Below are 19782 nucleotides of genomic sequence, written 5' to 3'. Positions count from 1 at the left end.
TTGTTTTTCACCACCCATATGCCATAATGTCCAGACAGCAGTGGTTGCTCTCATAGATTGGGAAACAGGGTTGGGAGAATCTCATAAGTAGTAATTTAGTTTATATTGCAATCTATGACTTACAGACTTTACCTTAAACCAAGCACTTCAGAGCACATCACTCAATCTTTATTTCCATGTTGTTGATAAATGTCAGTCTTGCATCTGTATTCTTTTTTGACAGCAGTGAATGTACATTATGTAGGTCAAAGCTGTGCGGTCTCTCATGCACTTTGACAATGACTGAGGCAAGTGTAGCGAATCAGCTCTACATTCTTCCACCATTAGGTAGCGAATCAGCTCTATGAAATATTAATAATCAATCATAACTTGATTATGAATATTTGGATCAGTTAATCGGTTTAACTTGATGTAGCTACATTAACATTACAACCAAATACTCGGTTCATCCCGTGAACACTCAATATTGGTTATTAATTAATTAATTAATAGAAAGGTACATTTCCGGGGCATGGGAAATGTCTTTCTTACTAAGTATTAAGAGCAAGTAGTCAAAATCTATGATTAGTGACTTTAGATATGAGCTTGAGACACAGACAACTTTACGTGTGACATGAACAAGACTTTATTAACTAGACTAAACATTTAAACTACTCTAACATACATATACATACATGCATACAGTTTACCAAGGGAAAGAGGGCTGAAGCAGAATACAGGAAGGCAAGAAGTTATAGCATTGTTTGAAGTTCAGCAGATCAACAGCCTGAGCAAACCATCATATTAGTTCTGACACGCCCTTTTTAGAAAGGGGTTAAGGATACTTAATGTATCAAATAATGAGACTAAGTTTGATACTTGCATGTCCCATTTGAATTAAACTGTCCTGATGCAATTTGTTGAGGCTCCAGTTGATCTTTGATGATGTTGTCTTGATGAGAGAGAACCAGTGGGAGTCAGAGAATCTTTGGTGAATGGAAAGTCAAGGCCGTAGCCTGGCGCAGGCTTGGGAGTCCTTGGGGGCCTCTAGTTCAGCATCATCTTCATTAGGACTTCTCCGGAAGGCCCAAGAGAGTAAGAGAGCACAAGGCTCAGAGAACCAGAAAGCAAGAGAGGCTAAGAGAGCGAAGATAAGAGAGGACTAAGAGAGGGCTAAGAGAGGGCTAAGAGGGAGCGAGGAAGTGGGCGCAGCAATTTTATACCCTCAGGAAACAGGTCCCACCTCTCATTGGCTCGACCAATGAGAAGGGTTTGGGTTCCAGGCGGGAATTTGGTTTATTGCTCTTTGTTGTAAAATTGCCCATTGCATGTGCAAGAAAGAAAATAGGAAATATACTTGTAATACTAATATGTTGTTGTTATCGACGTATCATGTACACAGTCATTTCAATCTTCAAAATACCAAGTTATAGAGACCAAATATGCCACACATATGATTTTGGTTAACCATAGTATGCAAAGTCTGAAACATTAACCCATTAGTTTGCAAGAAAACATAGATCAAGCACATTTAAGGGAAAATGTGAGATGGCACATTAGATACATGTCAATATTTATCACATGGATATGTAGAATATATATATAGGATTAACAGGGTTCATTTCTCTTTCTCAGTAAGAGAATGAAGTGAGGGTCAGCACTTCTCTGAACATTCCTTTGGAGGTCGTAAAATTCTCCTTCCATTGGGACAGGAGAATGATTCCTTTGTCAAGGCTCATTTGCATGTTTATGACAGTAAGAGATTTTGGGCTGAATGACTCAAAAGATAGTAAAACATCGCGTAATATCATTCTACAGAGATCTTATATTCAATTCAGCTCGGACAAATCGTAAGGTTTAATTTGATACCAAGAAAGGTATATTTGGTACCTTTAAAAGTGGGTTTAACATTCTTACACTCAGGCTATTAAATATAAAGCCTCTTATTAAATATAATGAGTTCTCCTACACTACTAAACAATTCTACTAATTTTGATCTACACCAAAATACATAGCACACAGGGATTACAACATATTTCACTAAAACTAAGCCCTTTTAGGCTTTATAAGAAAGACACACATTTTTACGTTCAAGAGTCCCCCCTTCCTTTCCACACGATAAGCACGTGGTGAGCATGCGGATGTCACATGCGGTTCTCTGTCAATAGTTCATTGTCTCTTTGTCAGTACATTTATTGTGCTTGTGGAGACTAGTTGGCACTATTTCAGTAATTAGGGGAGTTTTTAACAGTAAGTTCTTGTTTGTTCGTGAATCTGTTAAGGCCACTGATCCTCCGCCATACCTTACACAAGACATGCATGTAAGTCATTTGATGATTTCCTGGGCCTCCAGCATCTTTTGCTCAGCTCCTAGGCTGAATTTGGTGGGCCTGGATAGATTGGCAGTAGTTTAAAATGTTCTTCTTTATTCTACATGATTTCAAATGGTGGCGTGACTGACTACACATTACTTAGATATAAAAAAAAATACTTCTAAGGGTGTTTCTTAACAGAACAGGGCTCCACTCTGCGACTAAATGCCAATTTTCCTGGCTATATGACTAAATTGTGTTACAGGTCGAACTAGTGTGACAACAAAGTTGGCCAACTCTCTCTCTCTCTCTCTCTCTCTCTCTCTCTCTCTCTCTCTCTCTCTCTCTCTTTCTTAATGTGCTGCTGTTTTCAGTGTTCAGTTGTACATATAAAATATAAAACGGGGAATACTCCAAAAGCAGAACAAAACAATTATCAGGATGGCCAATGGCCAAGCGGAGAGCAGGCGCATTTAATTGCTAGTAGCTGCAGCCCGGAGATCTCCAAACAGGGGCAGAAGGTAGCTCCAGAAGGGGGTATGGCTACTTCAGAAGGGGGTTGGGCCATCTCCAAAAGAGGGTGGCATTTCCATGCATGGGCTGCTGGCTTGGTACCTGGCTGACCTATCAGTCAATGACTTAAAAGACAACGTTTGCTTATGAAGTTACCTCGGCAAACTTGTTGCGGGCAGGCTTCTGAGGCAGCTCTTCGTCATCGTTTGCTAGGATACCAGCATTCATACAGTCCAACTGAACCACAATGGACTATTAATGTAGGACAAAATCTAGAGTGTTTTGCAAATAACCAAGTGTATATTTAATAACTACAATACTACTTTCTTGCTAGAAATTGAATCAAAAGTTGTAAAAAGTGGAGAGAAAAAAACGCAATCAACTGCCTCTTCGGCCACCATTTTCTTTCTTCAGCTCAACCGCTGTAGATCCGCACACACAGAAGTATGAGATTTGATAGGCAGTGGAGGATACATGCTGCCTTAAAAAATTGATAAGATGAAGATATCTCAATAGACAGGATGTGATGCGGACATTGGATTTGGGCATGCCTTTGTCCCATCTTACCTTCGTATAAAGTCTCTAGAAGCAGTAGTTCCTTGTTTCGGATGCAACCATGGGTTCAAGTTTATTGTCACATGCACAATGAAGAGCAGTGAAATATTGTTTTCTACAGGCTTCCATGCTGTGTAAAACAATACAACAATATGAGGAAAACTCACATAATACACAATGGGCACAGTATACAAATGACACACATACACAAACCAATCTACATTTGTGCAGTCGATGAACTGTGAAATATGTAATGATGAATCATTATATATATAGGTGAAATTGTTGTGAAATGTTAGTTAGTATAGTGTATAATTGTCCACAGAGAACTCATTTGACAACAGTGTTTTCATGAATCATAATTATGGCTTGTGGAAATAAGCTCCTTCTTTACGTTTCTGTAAAGGCCCTAAGGCTGCGATTGCGTTTACCTAAACGCATCATCGAAAAGAGGCCTTTTCCTGGATTGCTGGGATCCTGAATTATTTTCTCAGCCTTTGTCCTGCACCGTTTGGTAAAAATGCCTTGTAGGGTTGGCAGTATACACTTGGTGATACGTTCAGCAGCTCATACCACCCTCTGCAGTTCATTTAGATTTTTGGCAGTGCAGCTTCTGTACCAGGCAGTAATATTGCCTGTCAGGATGATTTCTATGTTACATCTGTAAAAGGACATCAGTACCTGGGGGCCAATTTACATTTTCCTCAGGCATCTGAGGTAGTACAGATGTTGATGAGACTTCCTGAGCAGGTGGTTGATGTGTGTGGACCATGTCAGCTCCTCAGAAATATAGACTCTGAGGTATTTGATGTCCATCACTAGTTTAAGTTTTTCCACTACATCACTTCATCCTTGTCTGAAATCAGGCCCATCACAACTGTATCATCAGCAAACTTGACAATCATATGTGTATAGGGAGTACAACAAGGGACTTAGGATGCAGCCCTGGGGGGCCCCTGCATTGAGAGTGAGGGTTGATGATAGTTGATCCAATTCTGCCATTGGATCTTGGACTTCTTGACAGGTAGGCCCCAGGTGGTGTGAGTAGGCAGTAAACTATCATCAACCCTCACTCTCAAATCTGGGGCCCCCCAGGGCTGCATCCTAAGTCCCTTGTTGTGCACAGAGTGTGTTATTCAGTCTCCAAATGTTGCTGGTGAAAACTTGGCATCGCCTTGTTAAAATCACCAGCAACGATAAAGGCTGTGTCTGGGTGTGATGTTTGACACCGGCTTAACTCTCTGTTCAATACAGATAGTGCAGTGTTTGTGTCTGCTTGTGGAGGAATATAAACCACAGTAATGATGACCGAAGTAAACTCCCAGGTTAGATAAAAAGGGAAAGTTAGAGTTAGGGAAAGGTTTAGGGGCTCTGTATATCTTTGCTCACAGTTTGGAGCACCCACACCTTTTTGGAGCTTGGCCTGCAGCTATATCCTTCTCCATTTTCCGGGTGTAATGTCCATAGAGGGTGCCAAAAGCGAGTTGTAAAGTGAGTTGTTTTCAAAATATTGCAAACAAATTATCTTTCCCTGGAACTAATTTAACTTTTTTGCAATTGGAACCTCAATTTAGACAAACTGGCCCCAAAAGTGATTTTTTTAAATTTCATCACATTAACTATAGATAGAATTTTGATAGTGTTAATTCTTAAAATAAATGTCACTTGGTTTGCTATTTTGTTACACAATGCAATAACCTACATGTTTGGCTTAAAGGATAGTTCACCCAAAAATGAAAATGATCTCATCATTTACTCACTCTCATGCCATTCCGGATGTGTATGACTTTCTTTCTTTTGCAGAACTCAAACAAAGAATATCTCAGCTCTGTAAGTTTGTACAAAAAAAAAGTAAATGGGTGCCAAAATTTTGAAGCTCCAAAATCCACATTGGGCGACATAAAAGTACTCTAGGTGACTGTGGTCATTAAATCCATATCTTCTGAAGCGATACAGGTGTGTGTGAGAAATAGATCAATCTTTAAGTCCTTTTTCCTTCACTTTCACTTCCTCCTCCTTCTGTTTTTGGTGATTCTCATTCTTCGTACATATCATCCCTACTGGTCAGGGAGGAGAATTTCTGATAAAAATGACATAAATATTTATCTGTTTCTCACCCACACCTACAATATTGTGTCTGAACACATGGATTTAATCATTGAAGTCATATGGATTACTTTTATGATACCTTTATGTGGATTTTGGAGCTTAAAAATGTTGCCACCCATTCAATTCCATTGTATGGCCCTACAGAGCTGAAATATTCTTCTAAAAATCTTAATTTCTGGAGCAACTGTACATAAATATTGAGATATTAATAAATAATATATTGTCAAAAGGCTAAAATATATCAGTATATACTAGGGATGTGCATCTCCATAACTGAGGCTGATGCGATTCGCATTTCGATGCATAGCCAATGATACGATACATTAAAGATACATCTACCGATGTGATACGATTCGCCCCTATTACGATGCAGTGCTGTCCGATTTCATTTCAATTCAACATAATGCGATTCAATGGAAAAAAATATGATGCTATGCAATTCAATATGGTAGGCTATAGATAGTTCGCTTTTATTTCTTTGGTTCAGACAGACAGCAAATCATAAATTAACTTAAGTGTCTTCAGACTTCTAAAGCAAGGACCTTTCACAAAAAGGCTTTTGTAGTGCAAAAAAAAAGACTAAATAAAATCAGATGTTCTTTTCCTGTTCTGTCTCCGGTTACACTTTTAACAGTTCACACATTTAACAGTGAAACAATTTAAGGATGCTCAGGGATAAACAATGAAGAAATGTTCCGTAACTTGCCAGCAGAATGTGCTTTCGTGTCGGCACTTCAAGTGTGTTGTTAAATTAGTCGTACTGCCTGTATATTTTATAGCGGCTTGACATATTTTACAAACTGCATGGTTTTATCAAGTCCCCATCTCTCTTATAAAACCCAAACTGTTTCCAAATATTGGATTTGTAATTATTTGGTGGAAGATGCAGCTCTGCCTCTGCCATGTTAATCTATATTCTATGTCAGGGGTGCCCACACTTTTTTGCGTGATGATCTACTTTTAAATGACCAACTGAATAAGATCTACCAAGTAAAAAAACACAGTTTCATTTTTTTTTTTAAATGCTTGTCGGGACTACTGCATGTATCTCAACAGGGAATTCATCTTCTAATTAATTAAAAAAATATATAATAATGTTCAATGTTGATATTCAGTTTTAAAACTAAACCCAAAACACCTACAGCACAATAGATTACAATAGCCAGGGCATTTACCTTATTCTGATGACTTGCACAGAATGGAAACAGACAGTTTTGCTTAATCCGGGCAGTAGCTGCTGGTAGCTAGTCTCAAACACTACTAGCTTCGCAATTTCGCGCTCTGTTCTCAGAAGCCCTTGGAAGGCGCAAACCTAGCTGTCATGGCAACTGAATAAACAAAAATCTCGTTAGGTCAAAATTTACTCGTCAAGTGCAATTCAGACAGAATCTAAAGAAGAAAAGACATTATATACATTTTTATAAAATTTTACGAAAGCACGTTTAAATTTTGTGCGATCTACCAGCATTGCCTTTGCAATCGACTGTTATGTGACTCTCAGGACACGCCTCGGTCTCCGTAGTGTTGTGATACGTCATGTTCACGTAGCAGCAGTGGTGATGAGAGAACACGCTTGAGAAACAGTTTAGAGAGGAGAAATCAATCTACAAATAAAATATTGGTCACAAAGTGTGTGGTGGTGGTGTAGTGGGCTAAAGCACATAACTGTTAATCAGAAGGTTGCTGGTTCGATCCCCATGGCCACCAAAATTGTGTCCTTGAGCAAGGCACTTAACTCCAAGTTGCTCCGGGGGGATTGTCCCTGTAATAAGTGCACTGTAAGTCGCTTTGGATAAAAGCGTCTGCCAAATGCATAAGTGTAAATGTAAATGTAAAATAATAAAAGTATAGCGCATCTACTAATAATTATATATAAATACATTGTTTTTTACCTATGCAAATATGTTAGAAATGATGCATCGCAATACAAATGCCAACGTGTATCTGATGCACACTTTTTTAAATCGATAGCATCGTTAACTTTTATGCCGATGCACCGATGCGAATCGGTGAATCTTACTATCACTAGTATATATATTCATATAGGGATACTGATACTAATACTGAGGGTCCCGATACTGATACCGCACTCATATACTTGTTCTCATGCTCTTAAAATGCTTCCGTGCCAAATACCGATACCATCTGTCATAGGGTACCACGTGTCACTACTACATAAACATTCAGCACACAAATTAAATTCAAATTATTTTGTAATGTGAATGTGTGGAACCGGTGTTGTGCTGATACAGCAGCTTATACCTCATACATAGAAAACACCATCATGAGCATTGCACGCTCTGTTTGTATCAGATGACAGAGAACAGATCACTAATTCACTTGGTAGTGTGAGGCACATACAGACTACATATTTATTTAAATAAATAGCAGCCTTTGCTGTTTAATAATCACATTGGTTTACGTAGCAACCTACTTTTCTGGAAGTGAGAAGCTACCATCAAAACACAGAGAAATGTAAAGGTCTTCACTCCAAAATAAAAGCTTAATTTAATGGGGAAAAAGTAAGACAGAAATGTATCACTGCTGTAATGTTATGTAATAATAACTATAATACTACGACTACTACTACTACTACTACTACTAATAATAATAATAAATCAATAGTAATTGTGGTATTTTAAGCAATATCTAATATCTGCTTTGTTATGCAAGCACTTTATTTTACAAGAATAAATCCAATGTTGTATTTTGCATTGTGCTGTGTGGTCCTGAGACCAGACCATAACTGCTGTGTGCATTTTGAATTTCCCTTTTTGAATTGGAACTAGAAGCACCTAGAAATGTGGGACAGCGGGTCTAAGTTGTGAAATTTTAAATAATACCAAGAAAAAAGGCCTATAGTCCACATAAGTAGTCCTTGTGTCTAACGGTGTGCCATTTCACCATAAATTGCTGACATTTTTAAAATGGTATATCGGATGAAACTAGAGACTCTAATCTTTTGACTCAAACAGGTTTCAATGTAAAAACTTAATTAGGTTTCTTACCAGATGTAGTTTTGTTAGTGTTTCTCCCAAATACAAGTTTTACTGAGATCGGCACCATGTTGTTTTGTCACATGACTCTCCAGACTCTCCATGAAAATTTAACACTTTACTGACAGCTCAGAGTGTCTTGAACAGAGATCACTCAGTTTAAATTAAACTAAATTATGCATAGCAAATAGCAAATACAAAACAAACAGTCTTTGCAGAAAGATGCGGGGTCACACAAGGATAAAAGCACTTTTATGAAATGTATTGAAAGTAATACAATATTATGTTGAAAATTAATTTCATTTGGTTATATTTTTAATGAATTAATTTATTTAAACACCAGTTTTATGATAAAATTGAAATAAACTTTATATCGACTTCAGAAATAATGAAACAAAAAAGCTGTACAGTCCTAGTTTTAAATATATCAAAAAGCCTTAATGTTAAATGACAGTTAAGAAAATCTTAAAAATCTGTAAGAAATGTGCAAAGTTATATTTAATACATACATATGCTTTGTGTGTATACTGTATGTATGTCCACAGATGCTCATCGTTCAGCAAAGTCCCACCCACCTAAGAAATGATCAAGCCAGCCATCCACGGCACATTTGAAAGACATTAAACAGCATTCTGCTAACCGTTTGCCCTTTATATGACATAAACATTGGCATAAATTTGGCTTTGTCAGGCATCTTTGTCATTAAGAAACAGCAAAATTGTTCTCAGCTGCTTGCATTATTGCTCGCTGCTTCTGTGTTGACATAAGACAGCAGATGGACCGGTGCTTTTCAGACGTGTTTGAAGAGACAAAGCTGTGCATAAAAAAAAGCTCCATGTTGCACATATTTCATTACATTATGTTATCAAATGGCGGTCCTTCCATGGGAATATGACGTTATGATTGACTGTTAATGCACCCTGGTTTACTGTAATTTTCTTAAACTCACCCAGTCTCAGCTCAAATGACTTGTCCAACACTTGTCTTGTCTTGTCTTTGCAGGATTGTTCAAGCACTGGATCGGCTCTCAGTGCATGTGCTCCTCCTCCGCCCATCCCCAGCACCTCTTACACTGCTATGCCCCCTGCCCTGTCCTCTCAGCACCTCCAGAGGAAGCACTGCCCGCCCCAGTAGGAATGCCTGCTCGGGCCTGGCACCTGCCTCTGCCCGCCGCTGCTCCCGCACCTTGCGCCATTCCATCCCCCACCAGCTCTAGCAGGCTGCTCCACCATGAACGATGAGGTCATCAGCACTAATGCACTGGCCTGGCTGGTCTGCTCGGGAGTGTCCATCCTGGCCAATGCCTGGGGCATCCTGAGTGTGAGCGCCAAGCAGAAGAAGTGGAAGCCGTTGGAGTTCCTAATTTGCACTCTGGCCGGCACACACATCCTCAACATGGGCATTCCCATTACCATGTATTGCGTCATTCAGCTGCGCAGACAGCACTCCAACTATGAGTGGAACGAAGGACTATGCAAGGTCTTTGTCTCCACCTTTTACACCCTCACCCTGGTAACCTGCTTCTCTGTCACCTCCCTGTCCTACCACCGCATGTGGATGGTCCGATGGCCTGTCAATTATAGGTAAGTAACTTGAGATGACCTTTGTTGTGGTGATATGAAATCTGATTCATTTCTGCTAATTGGTTCTTTCAAACTATTTGTTTCAATAAAAAAAAAATTTGTCCTGACATGACATATAAAAATCTAAAATGTTCTAATAAAAATATAATATCTCTCAATCAATGAAAATGTTTAATAAAATTATTACATTAATTGATGTTTAATTATTCAAATAAATCACAATTATTCTTATACAGTATATCAATATAAAGGCCCCCAAATAAAGATAATTCAATATAAAATAGAAAATTGCAATAATTATAAATATAATATTTAATATATAGTAATATTCATTTATAATAATATAATAACATCCGTTAATTGAAAGACGCTACATTATTGTGGCAGAAGAGTAGAGAAGTCAATATATTAGAAGTAAATATATTGTTCAGTTTATTTCCATAATATTGATAATAAGCTTATCATAGGCTTACAGTCCACAGCGACATCAATCTGTCTGAGGTAGACACAAGACCCGTACTTGCGGCAGATATATAATTTTGGTGTCTCACTGTGGTTTTGTGTTTCAACGGATTTCAGTGTTTCTAGCCATCAGCGCTGCGTTTTTAGGAAGCTGCTCAATTTTAATGTAGTTTAAACCTTTAAAAATAATAATTTGAAGACCCCTGCACTGCTGATAGCTCCCTGCTGACTGAGACTCAAACAAATATGTAGTTGGTACCTTCCAGCTTGAATTGCTGCATTGGTAGGAAAATTCCTTATTACTGTGGCACGATTAATTGCGTTGATTTAATTTTTTTTTATTTAGATTAGAATTAAACACTGAATTCACGCTTTAAAATTTGTGTGGAAAACAGCCTTAATTATACGTCACTAGGTCTAGTGATGTAAGTCCGTCCGGTTTCATTGAATCATATTTTTATTAAATGTTTGTTTCAATGAACCTGTAAAAAATACAATAAAAGTCATAATATACAATTTTATGCAGAACAAATATTCATAATAGAAGGCTGTTTTCGTTTTCCAGTCTCCAGTGTTTTCACTCGCCTCTGAGTATGTTTTAATTAATAATATGAATGTTTGTAAATCTGATCTTTTTAAGATCTTTAACAAATGTTAATAAGAATGCGATGCTTTCCAGATGAAAAACAGACATCTTGGAGATGGACATGTGCTATCTGCATCCAAGTACCGATATTTTACAGAGTTGCGATGGCCGTCTTTTGATGGTGCCTCGCCCCTTAAAGTTTAAGGAGTGCGTAGATGGCATAAAGCAATGGCCACAGTTAGCTACATTGATATCATGAACTACTTTGAGATGTTTTGAAAGTCAAAAACTGCACAAGTTGAGTTTGAACTCACTTTTATTCAAACTAATGTTTAAAATAGCTATTGTTATCCATATGGATTGCTCATTTCAGTCCTTTATACATTGCTTTCTATGGAATCTGTAACCAGAAATTAAGTCTAGTTGCAATCAGAATCATCATGGCACTGCCCAGTGGTTGGTCAGGAAAACTGTATATAGCAGGCATTAGCTAAAAACTGTCTGTTTATATGGCCAGTCTTCTGTTTCAAGTCAGCTGCTATCCTTTCAAAGAATAGCCATTGATTACTGGCCAATGTGAATGACGTATCATCATGTGGCAGATGCCAGCGTGAAAATCTATAGGAGGCATATTATGACAGTCAGAGAATAATTATTAAAATTGGATATTCTATGCAAATTAGCAAATAGTAAAATTGCCCTTTCATGCAATGTTTTTATGTAGAGGTCAAAGACTATGTTATCCTTTGAAATGACCTGTCCAGTGGCAAACCCCACTAATTTAACACTGTGGCTATTCATGTCTAAACAAGTCCCTCTGTTTTAGATCCATTTATGTTATGCGTGGCTTCAGGTACAGAGACCTGAACATGGTTGTCTAATAAATTATGCCAGGTGTCTGTCAAGCTCTCACTCATTTGAGTCATTATGTTTAAATCTTTTGGATAAAACAATGACACTTTGTTGAGCCAGGGACGCTTTTGATTTTAGCGTTAAGCTGCTAGGAAAAAAAAGGTTTTCTTTAACAATGTCACAAAATAAGTCTACACTGATAATCAGTTAATTTGCTACAAGGGAAAAGATTCAATTTACAGACACTCTCCATTAATCAGTAGTGTTGTCATGAGAACAGTAGCTGTATCAATACCAGTGAAATTTCACGGTTCTCAATAGATACAAATTTCAATACAAAAAAAAAAAGATACATATTTACACACACACACACACACACACACACACACACACACACACACACACACACACACACACACACACACACACACACTTGTCATGTTTCCATGATTTATGGGGACTTTCCATAGACATAATGGTTTTTATACTGTACAAACTTTATATTCTATCCCCTAAACCTAACCCTACCCCTAAACCTAACCCTCACAGAAAACTTTCTGTATTTTTACATTTTCAAAAAACATAATTTAGTATGATTTATAAGCCGTTTTCCTCATGGGGACCGACAAAATGTCCCCACAAGGTCAAAAATTTCGGGTTTTACTATCCTTATGGGGACATTTGGTCACCACAAAGTGATAAATACACGCTCACGCACACACACACACACACACACACACACACACACACACACACACATACATTATTTGCAACATTAGTGATGTGGGGTTGTACACTAGGGTATAGTCAAGAAACCAGCATCATCTCACAGTGAGATCAGAAAGAGTAGATGACTTCTCTTTCGGCAAAATCATTAAACATTGACTGAAATTTCGAAACACTGCCCCAGTGGCCAAAATGGTAAGTGTTGTAGGGCAGTGGTTCCCAACTCTCTTCCTGGAGGTCCCCCAACACTGCACATTTTGTATATCTCTCTTTTCTGACTAACCCAATTCAGTTGAATCAGGTGTGTTTGATTAGGGAGATATCCAAAATATGTAGTGTTGGGGGGCCTCCAGGAATAAGTTTGGGAACCACTTTTGTAGGGCTTAGGGGCACGTGTGAGCTCCATTTATGTCCAGGAGAGGTTGCCAAAAGCTTGAAGTGAAGCAAGTTGTTTTCAGCTTTACTTGCTGTTATGCATTGAAGAGAAAAACATATATTTATAGTTTATTTATATATTCTATCCCCAAACCCAAACCTTACCTTAATCATTAGTGGAGTAAAAATTAATGCTAGAGGGAAAAGTGAAAACTTTGAATCATGCTCGTCATTGATTATTCAAATATGGTTACTGCCTGGCTTTGAGACCTAGTCTCGCACACAGCTGATGTAACATGCTACCAATCGCGTCAGGTGTAAAGGTAAACACGTTGAAACCACCAATAAGAATGCTGCATGTCAGCGTGTCGCCATACAGTCAACGATCTTGAGTACCGAAATTATAGGAAACATCATGCCGACTTCACTTGTGATCATGTTGCTCAAGTGCATCAGCCTGATCTCACGGTGAAAGAGTAGACTATGTTTCAGCAAAATCAGGAACATATCCTATGTTTTACCTGAGATGAGTCCTGTATTGAGCAGGCTATAAAAAGACCTTTCTCCTCATTGTTTTCCTCCCCTCACCAACACCTGGATTTGTTCCTATATTCTTTATTGTTCACAATTTTTTGTTCTTTACTTCATCCTTTTTATTTCATTTATTTTTCTTACAGCAAGTTCTGAACCGGGCCTTACACAGACTCCCGTTCAAGATGCTGACACAGAAACATATTCTGACATGCGTCCGGCATCAAGATTGGTTTGCGGCAGTAGACCTGAAGGATGCATACTTTCACGTCTCTGTGCACACAGGGACCTGATGCTCAGGCACCTCAGCCATTTAGGGCTTTGGGTCAACTGGGAAGAGCAAGCTCTCCCCGATTCAGGGCATCTCAGTCTCAATGACAGCGCGCTTCAGAAGCGAGCGCACGCAGTTGGTGCTGAACTGCCTGAGTACGTTAAGACTGGGCACAGTGTTTCCACTGAAACAATTTCAGAGGCTCCTGGGGCATATGGCATCCTCAGCAATGGTCGCGCCATTCGGGTTGATGCATATGAGATTCAGCACTGGCTTCAGACTCGAGTCCCGATATGGCATGGTGCCACGGCACATACCGTGTGACCCTCACCCCTTCCTGCCGTCACTTATTCAGCCCTTGGACAGACTTCTGTTTTGTACAGGAGTCCACCTACAGCAGGTGTTCAGAAACGTCTTAGTTATTACAGACACCTCCCAGTTGTGCTGGGGTGCCGTGTGCAACGGCCATGCAGCCGCTGGCTCCTGGATTGGGCCACGGCTGGGTTGGCACATTAATTGCCTAGAGTTGCTGGCTGTACTTCTTGCTCTGCGCAGATTCCTGCCGCTGATCTGCAGCAAGCATGCGTTGATCCGCACAGACAACACAGTGACAGTAGCGTATATAAATCGACATGGTGGCGTTCGCTCTCGTCGCATGTCGCAACTCACCCGCCATCTCCTCCTTTGGAGTCAGCAGTGGCTGAAGTCGCTGCGCGCCACTCATGTCCTGGACAACCTCAGCAGATGCGCTGTCATGGAAGGTAACGCTCAGCGGAGAGTGGAGACTTCACCCTTAGGTGGTCCAGCTGATGGTCCTCTCTGGCCTTCTGAGAGCCCCGTTTGAGCCGCTAGAGTCAGTTGAACTAAAGGCTCTCTCCGTGAAGACAACCGGAGGCAGTGGGGATGGAGAGGTTTCGTAGGGGTGTCGGGAAGGAGCAGGTAGATATTTTGCCCCATTCCGAAGGGGACTACCCCACAAGGTTGGGTGCAAGACCATCAGGATTTCCTCTTTTTGGAAATAATGCTGCTGAGGTCTTGCTTTGGAGGCAGCTGAGGGCAACAAAACGATCCCTAATATTTACGAGGGGGAGCACGACTCGCTACACTTTGTTTTTGAGCAACAGCCCCTCCCGCTGCGGCGAGGAAGGAATTGCACAAAGGCTTCCTCGTGTTTTTTTTTTTTGCCTCTTGAAACCATGGCCCCAGCCGCATCTAACACTCTATGGAGAGAAAACAGAGAGAGAAAAGGCTGCGGCTGGCATGGCCTGCTCCCATGCTAGTTACTCAGGGATCTGGGGAACTACATGATGTCTTTTGGGGCATTGGGGAAGGATACATGCAGTCTGATTCACCTGCTAATTTTGCACCTGCATCAGCAGTCCACGTAACACGGTTCAGTATTGTGGCGTTTTTAGATAGGGACCCCTAGTGTCACTACATCGACACAGCGTCGAGTGAGTGACAGAAGAGGAAAGTCTTCCTCAAAACCTGTCTGAACAGACACACGCTGCCCTCCGTTTATACCTATATGTCCGAGGGACATATGGGTTGTTGCCTAGGGTGCCATACAAGCTAGAACCACCACTGATCTAAAATACAACATTGTCTTATTTTTGTTAATTGAAATTATAAATTAATAAATTAATACATTTATTACACATTATAAATGAAAATATTCATGAAATCTTCTGTTCAGTACAACAGCACTCTTGCTTGTGAGATATTGAGCAAATATAATGTTAATAATTATTAATATTAGTACAGTAAATTTTATATTGTACTATACAGTAGTAATATATTTCTGCTATGATTTCTTCCTCAACTACCTCAACTGCAGCATCAGCCTGGATGATGTGATGGCAGTTATAAAGTGCCAGTATGCTCACCACACACTGCAGTATGCCAGTTTGTTCACCAAATACCAGCTAAATGGAGTAACCGAGCACATTCTCAAATTAGTGTGTGAGCATTTGGAAGCATTCATCAGCACGTGGTGACCGAATTGAACCCATGCTCGGTACTACCTTTTCTGCAAAACCACTGGTATTGTTACATAATGTTCCCCTTCTGTCGCTCTGTCCACGTTGTGTCAGAGAAGCGACACTAGGGGTCTCTCTTGAGCGCCGATATTCACCTCTGAACTATGAAATAAGGCCAATGAGAGTTGGCAACCAGTATTTGCATGTCCCGCCCCCGGACATACAGGTATTTAAGCGGCGCAAATACGGGAGTCCATTCAGAAAATTTCTTCGGAGCTGCAACTCCGAACGCCACGTTGCCTCCCGACGCCACGTTACCTGTTCCGCACCGCTGCGAAGCCCCGCCGGGTACGTCCAAAAAACCCATCCCTTTGGTGCCCCAGCACGGAGTTTAGAGGCGTGGCTTTTCGCTGCCCAACCCGTCACGCTGGCTGCACCGGACCATTCTGGTCGTGTCTGCAACTGCTGCATACTACACACCGAGTTCCTGTCATCCCTCTGCCGCATAAATGTTGGATTCCGCGGCGCACAACAGCGGCATTCCCTGTTTGCACGGCTGTGCATTCCTGCCCCTGGGCACATCGACAGTGCAGATTTAAAAACTCTCACAAGTTTTTTTCCCTAAAAGAGTGATTTTATTTAAAAGAGTAATTTCCTCTAAAAGAGCAAAACACAGCGGCGTTGAACGTCCTTTTAAGGACTCGTCTTTATAAAGATGCCCTTCCGCCCCTGTGTTGTTTCTGGATGCGGTAGAGTGCTCTCAGCTTCCGACGGCCACAGGCGCTGTCTCGTGTGTCTGGGTAGCGAACACACCGAGGCTGCGTTTGTGGATGGTTCATGTTCTCACTGCGAGAACATGACCATGACAACGTTGCGGTCGCGGCTTGCTTACAACCGTGAGCAAGCCACTCCAGCCGCCCCCCGTATTGCTCCATCTTCCCACGGGATTGAGGACGATGCGGCTGGCAATGGAGGCAATTTGGGGATGGCTGCGGGTGCAGCTCCGCTGGGTACGCCCCCTCATACCACCCGCGCCCCAGCACACTCGTTGATTCCCGTCCGTGCTCGAGGCGGCGGCGACTCGCCTTACAGCCAGTCAGCTGACCCTCTTGCGATGGAAGCCGATGAGCTCGCCGCGACATCGGAGGGCAAGGGATCTGATGCAGAGGACTCCCCTGGGCTGCCGCCTTCGGGCTTGCACGCCCAGGCTGAGGCTGACTCACAGATGTCCGACATGCTTTCCCGGGCAGCCAACAGCGTGGGCTTGGATTGGAACCCTCCATCCTCCCCACAGCCATCACGGCTGGATGACTGGTTCCTGGGGTCTGCGCGCCGCTCACAGCCTCGCCCCCCCGGTTCCGTTTTTCCTGGAAGTGCATGATGAGCTGACGTCTTCGTGGAGAGCACCCCTCTCCACTCGTCACACCGCCACAGGCTCGTCCGCCCTCGCCACCCTCGACGGCGGAGCGCGCCACGGGTACGCGGCGATTCCCCAGGTGGATAGGGCGGTTGCGATCCATCTATGCCCCGGTACCCCTACCACATGGCAAGGTCGCCCCGTACTCCCTTCCCGGACCTGTAGAGCAACCTTCTCGCTGACAGCGAAGGCCTACAGCGCCACCATACACGGCGCTTCCGCCCTGCATGCCATGGTTCTCCTGCAGGTCCACCAAGCCAAGGCACTTCGCAACATGCACGGGGGTGGCCCTGATCCCGACACGCTGCAGGAACTGCGCACAGCAGTTCTCCACGGTAGAGGACTTTGCCCAGCAGTTCTCCATGGTAAAGAAGCAGACGGAGGCCATCTCTCACATCATGCCTCGCCGCAAGCCTGCCGCCACGGCCCGTGCCCCGTCTGCTCGCCGAGGGCGTCCTCCCGCGGCCAGAAGACAAGCTCCTGCTCCGCCTCAACCCGGGCCCAGCTCTCAGCCCCAGCGTCGTGCAAACCGCGGGAAGCGCACGCCCCCTGTCTCACGGACCCCCTCGAGGACCCGGAAGGCTCCCAGGCGCTCCTGAGACAACGCACCCAGAGTCCAAGAAGTTAGCTCCGGAGGTGGTAAGACCGCTCCGTCCCCGGTGGAGGGCGGGAGGAGAATCCTTTGTTTTTTCATTTGCCGCACCCCTTAACGGGGCTGCGGTACCAAATTCTCAATAAAAGAGCTATTTCCTTTGTCTCTGGGGCATATGGCCCGCAAATGCCGTTCTCACGGCACTCTGCTTTCAGGCCTCAACAGTCCCGGCTCCATGGGCGTGTGTCCCTGCCTTCAGCCCCACGACTGTTCCCGGCCGGCCGGTTCAGGCGAGTCCAGAGGGCGCCAGCATCAGACCTCCTCCTCAGTCACGAACCCGCCCCTGCCGGGTGCGCGTGAGCAAGGTAAGTGCTTTGAGTTTATTCTCAGCACCAGAGCCTCGGGACGCCACGTTGCCTCCCGACGCCACGTTACCTGTTCCGCACCGCTGCGAAGCCCCGCCGGGTACGTCCAAAAAACCCATCCCTTTGGTGCCCCAGCACGGAGTTTAGAGGCGTGGCTTTCGCTGCCCAACCCGTCACGCTGGCTGCACCGGACCATTCGACTCGGTTACGCAATTCAGTTTGCCAGGTCTCCGCCCCCCTTCGTGGGCGTACATTTTTCCGCAGTACACAGCCAACATGCCCATTCCCTGCGCGAAGAAATCGCCTCCCTTCTATTAAAGGACGCGATAGAGCCTGTCCCTCCAACCGAAACGAAGAAGGGTTTCTACAGCCCTTACTTTGTTGTACCCAAGAAAGGCGGCGGCTTACAACCGATCTTGGACCTGTGAGTTTTCAATCGTACCTTGTCCAAACTCCCGTTCAAAATGCTAACCCAGAAACAAATTCTATCTGGCGTCCGGCATCTAGATTGGTTCGCAGCGGTAGACCTGAAGGACGCGTACTTCCACGTCTCAATTTGCCCTCGACATCGACCCTTCCTACGGTTTGCGTTCGACGGGCAGGCGTATCAGTACAAAGTCCTCCCCTTCGGCCTGTCTCTGTCCCCTCACGTCTTCACGAAAGTCGCAGAGGCAGCTCTTGCCCCGCTCCGAGTAGCCGGCATACGCATACTCAATTACCTCGATGACTGGCTCATACTGGCTCACTCTCGAGAGTTCCTATGCGCACACAGAGACCAGGTGCTCAGGCACCTCAGCCGTTTGGGGCTTCAGGTCAACTGGGAAAAGAGCAAGCTCTCCCCGGTCCAGAGCATCTCTTTTCTCGGTCTGGAGTTAGACTCAACGAGCGTGCTCAGTCAGTGCTGAAATGCCTCGCTTCCTTCAAGCCAGTTGCCGTGGTCCCGCTAAAATGTTTCCAACAGCTCCTGGGGCATATGGCATCCTACGCGGTGGCCGCGCCGCTGGGGTTGATGCATATGAGACCACTTCAGCACTGGCTCCGGACTCGAGTCCCGACACGAGCATGGCGCCGTGGCACGCACAACGTAAAAGTTACCTCTGCCTGCCGCCAGACCTTCAAACCCTGGACAGACCTTTGCTTTCTAAGGGCTGGAGTACCCTTGCAGGAGGTGTCCCGACGCGTTCTGGTCACGACCGACGCCTCCAAATTGGGTTGGGGCGCTGTGTGCAACGGGTGCGCAGCCACAGGCCGGTGGAACCGAGGCCCGCTGCGCTGGCACATCAACTACCTAGAGCTGCTGGCTGTTTTTCTGGCCCTGCAGAAGTTTCTTCCGTTAATTCGGCACAAACACGTCTTAGTCAGGACAGACAGCACCACGGTCGTAGCCTACATAAACCGCCAAGGCGGAGTATGCTCCCTCCTCACAGCTCGCCCGTCGTCTCCTCCTATGGAGTCAGCAGCGACTGGAGTCACTGCGCGCCACTCACATCCCCGGCAACCTCAATGTGATGGCGGACACGCTGTCAAGACAAAGCTTGCCCGGCGGAGAGTGGAGACTCCACCCCCAGTCGGTCCAGCT

General features: G+C 43.4%; 1 protein-coding gene across 1 annotated transcript in view; it reads left to right on the top strand.

Moving 5' to 3' along the window:
* LOC127630716 (probable G-protein coupled receptor 153) overlaps window positions 1–19782 on the top strand; it is a 103583-nt gene that overhangs the window by 32580 nt on the left and 51221 nt on the right. The window contains exon 2 of the mRNA XM_052108442.1: window positions 9467–10047. Within this exon, the coding sequence (XP_051964402.1) occupies window positions 9695–10047 (353 nt within the window). The 5' untranslated portion in view covers window positions 9467–9694. The remainder of the gene's footprint in view (window positions 1–9466; window positions 10048–19782) is intronic.

The sequence above is a fragment of the Xyrauchen texanus genome, chromosome 37, assembly GCF_025860055.1.
Source record: "Xyrauchen texanus isolate HMW12.3.18 chromosome 37, RBS_HiC_50CHRs, whole genome shotgun sequence".
Taxonomy (NCBI): domain Eukaryota; kingdom Metazoa; phylum Chordata; class Actinopteri; order Cypriniformes; family Catostomidae; genus Xyrauchen; species Xyrauchen texanus.
This window is presented reverse-complemented; position numbering and strand designations above follow the sequence as displayed.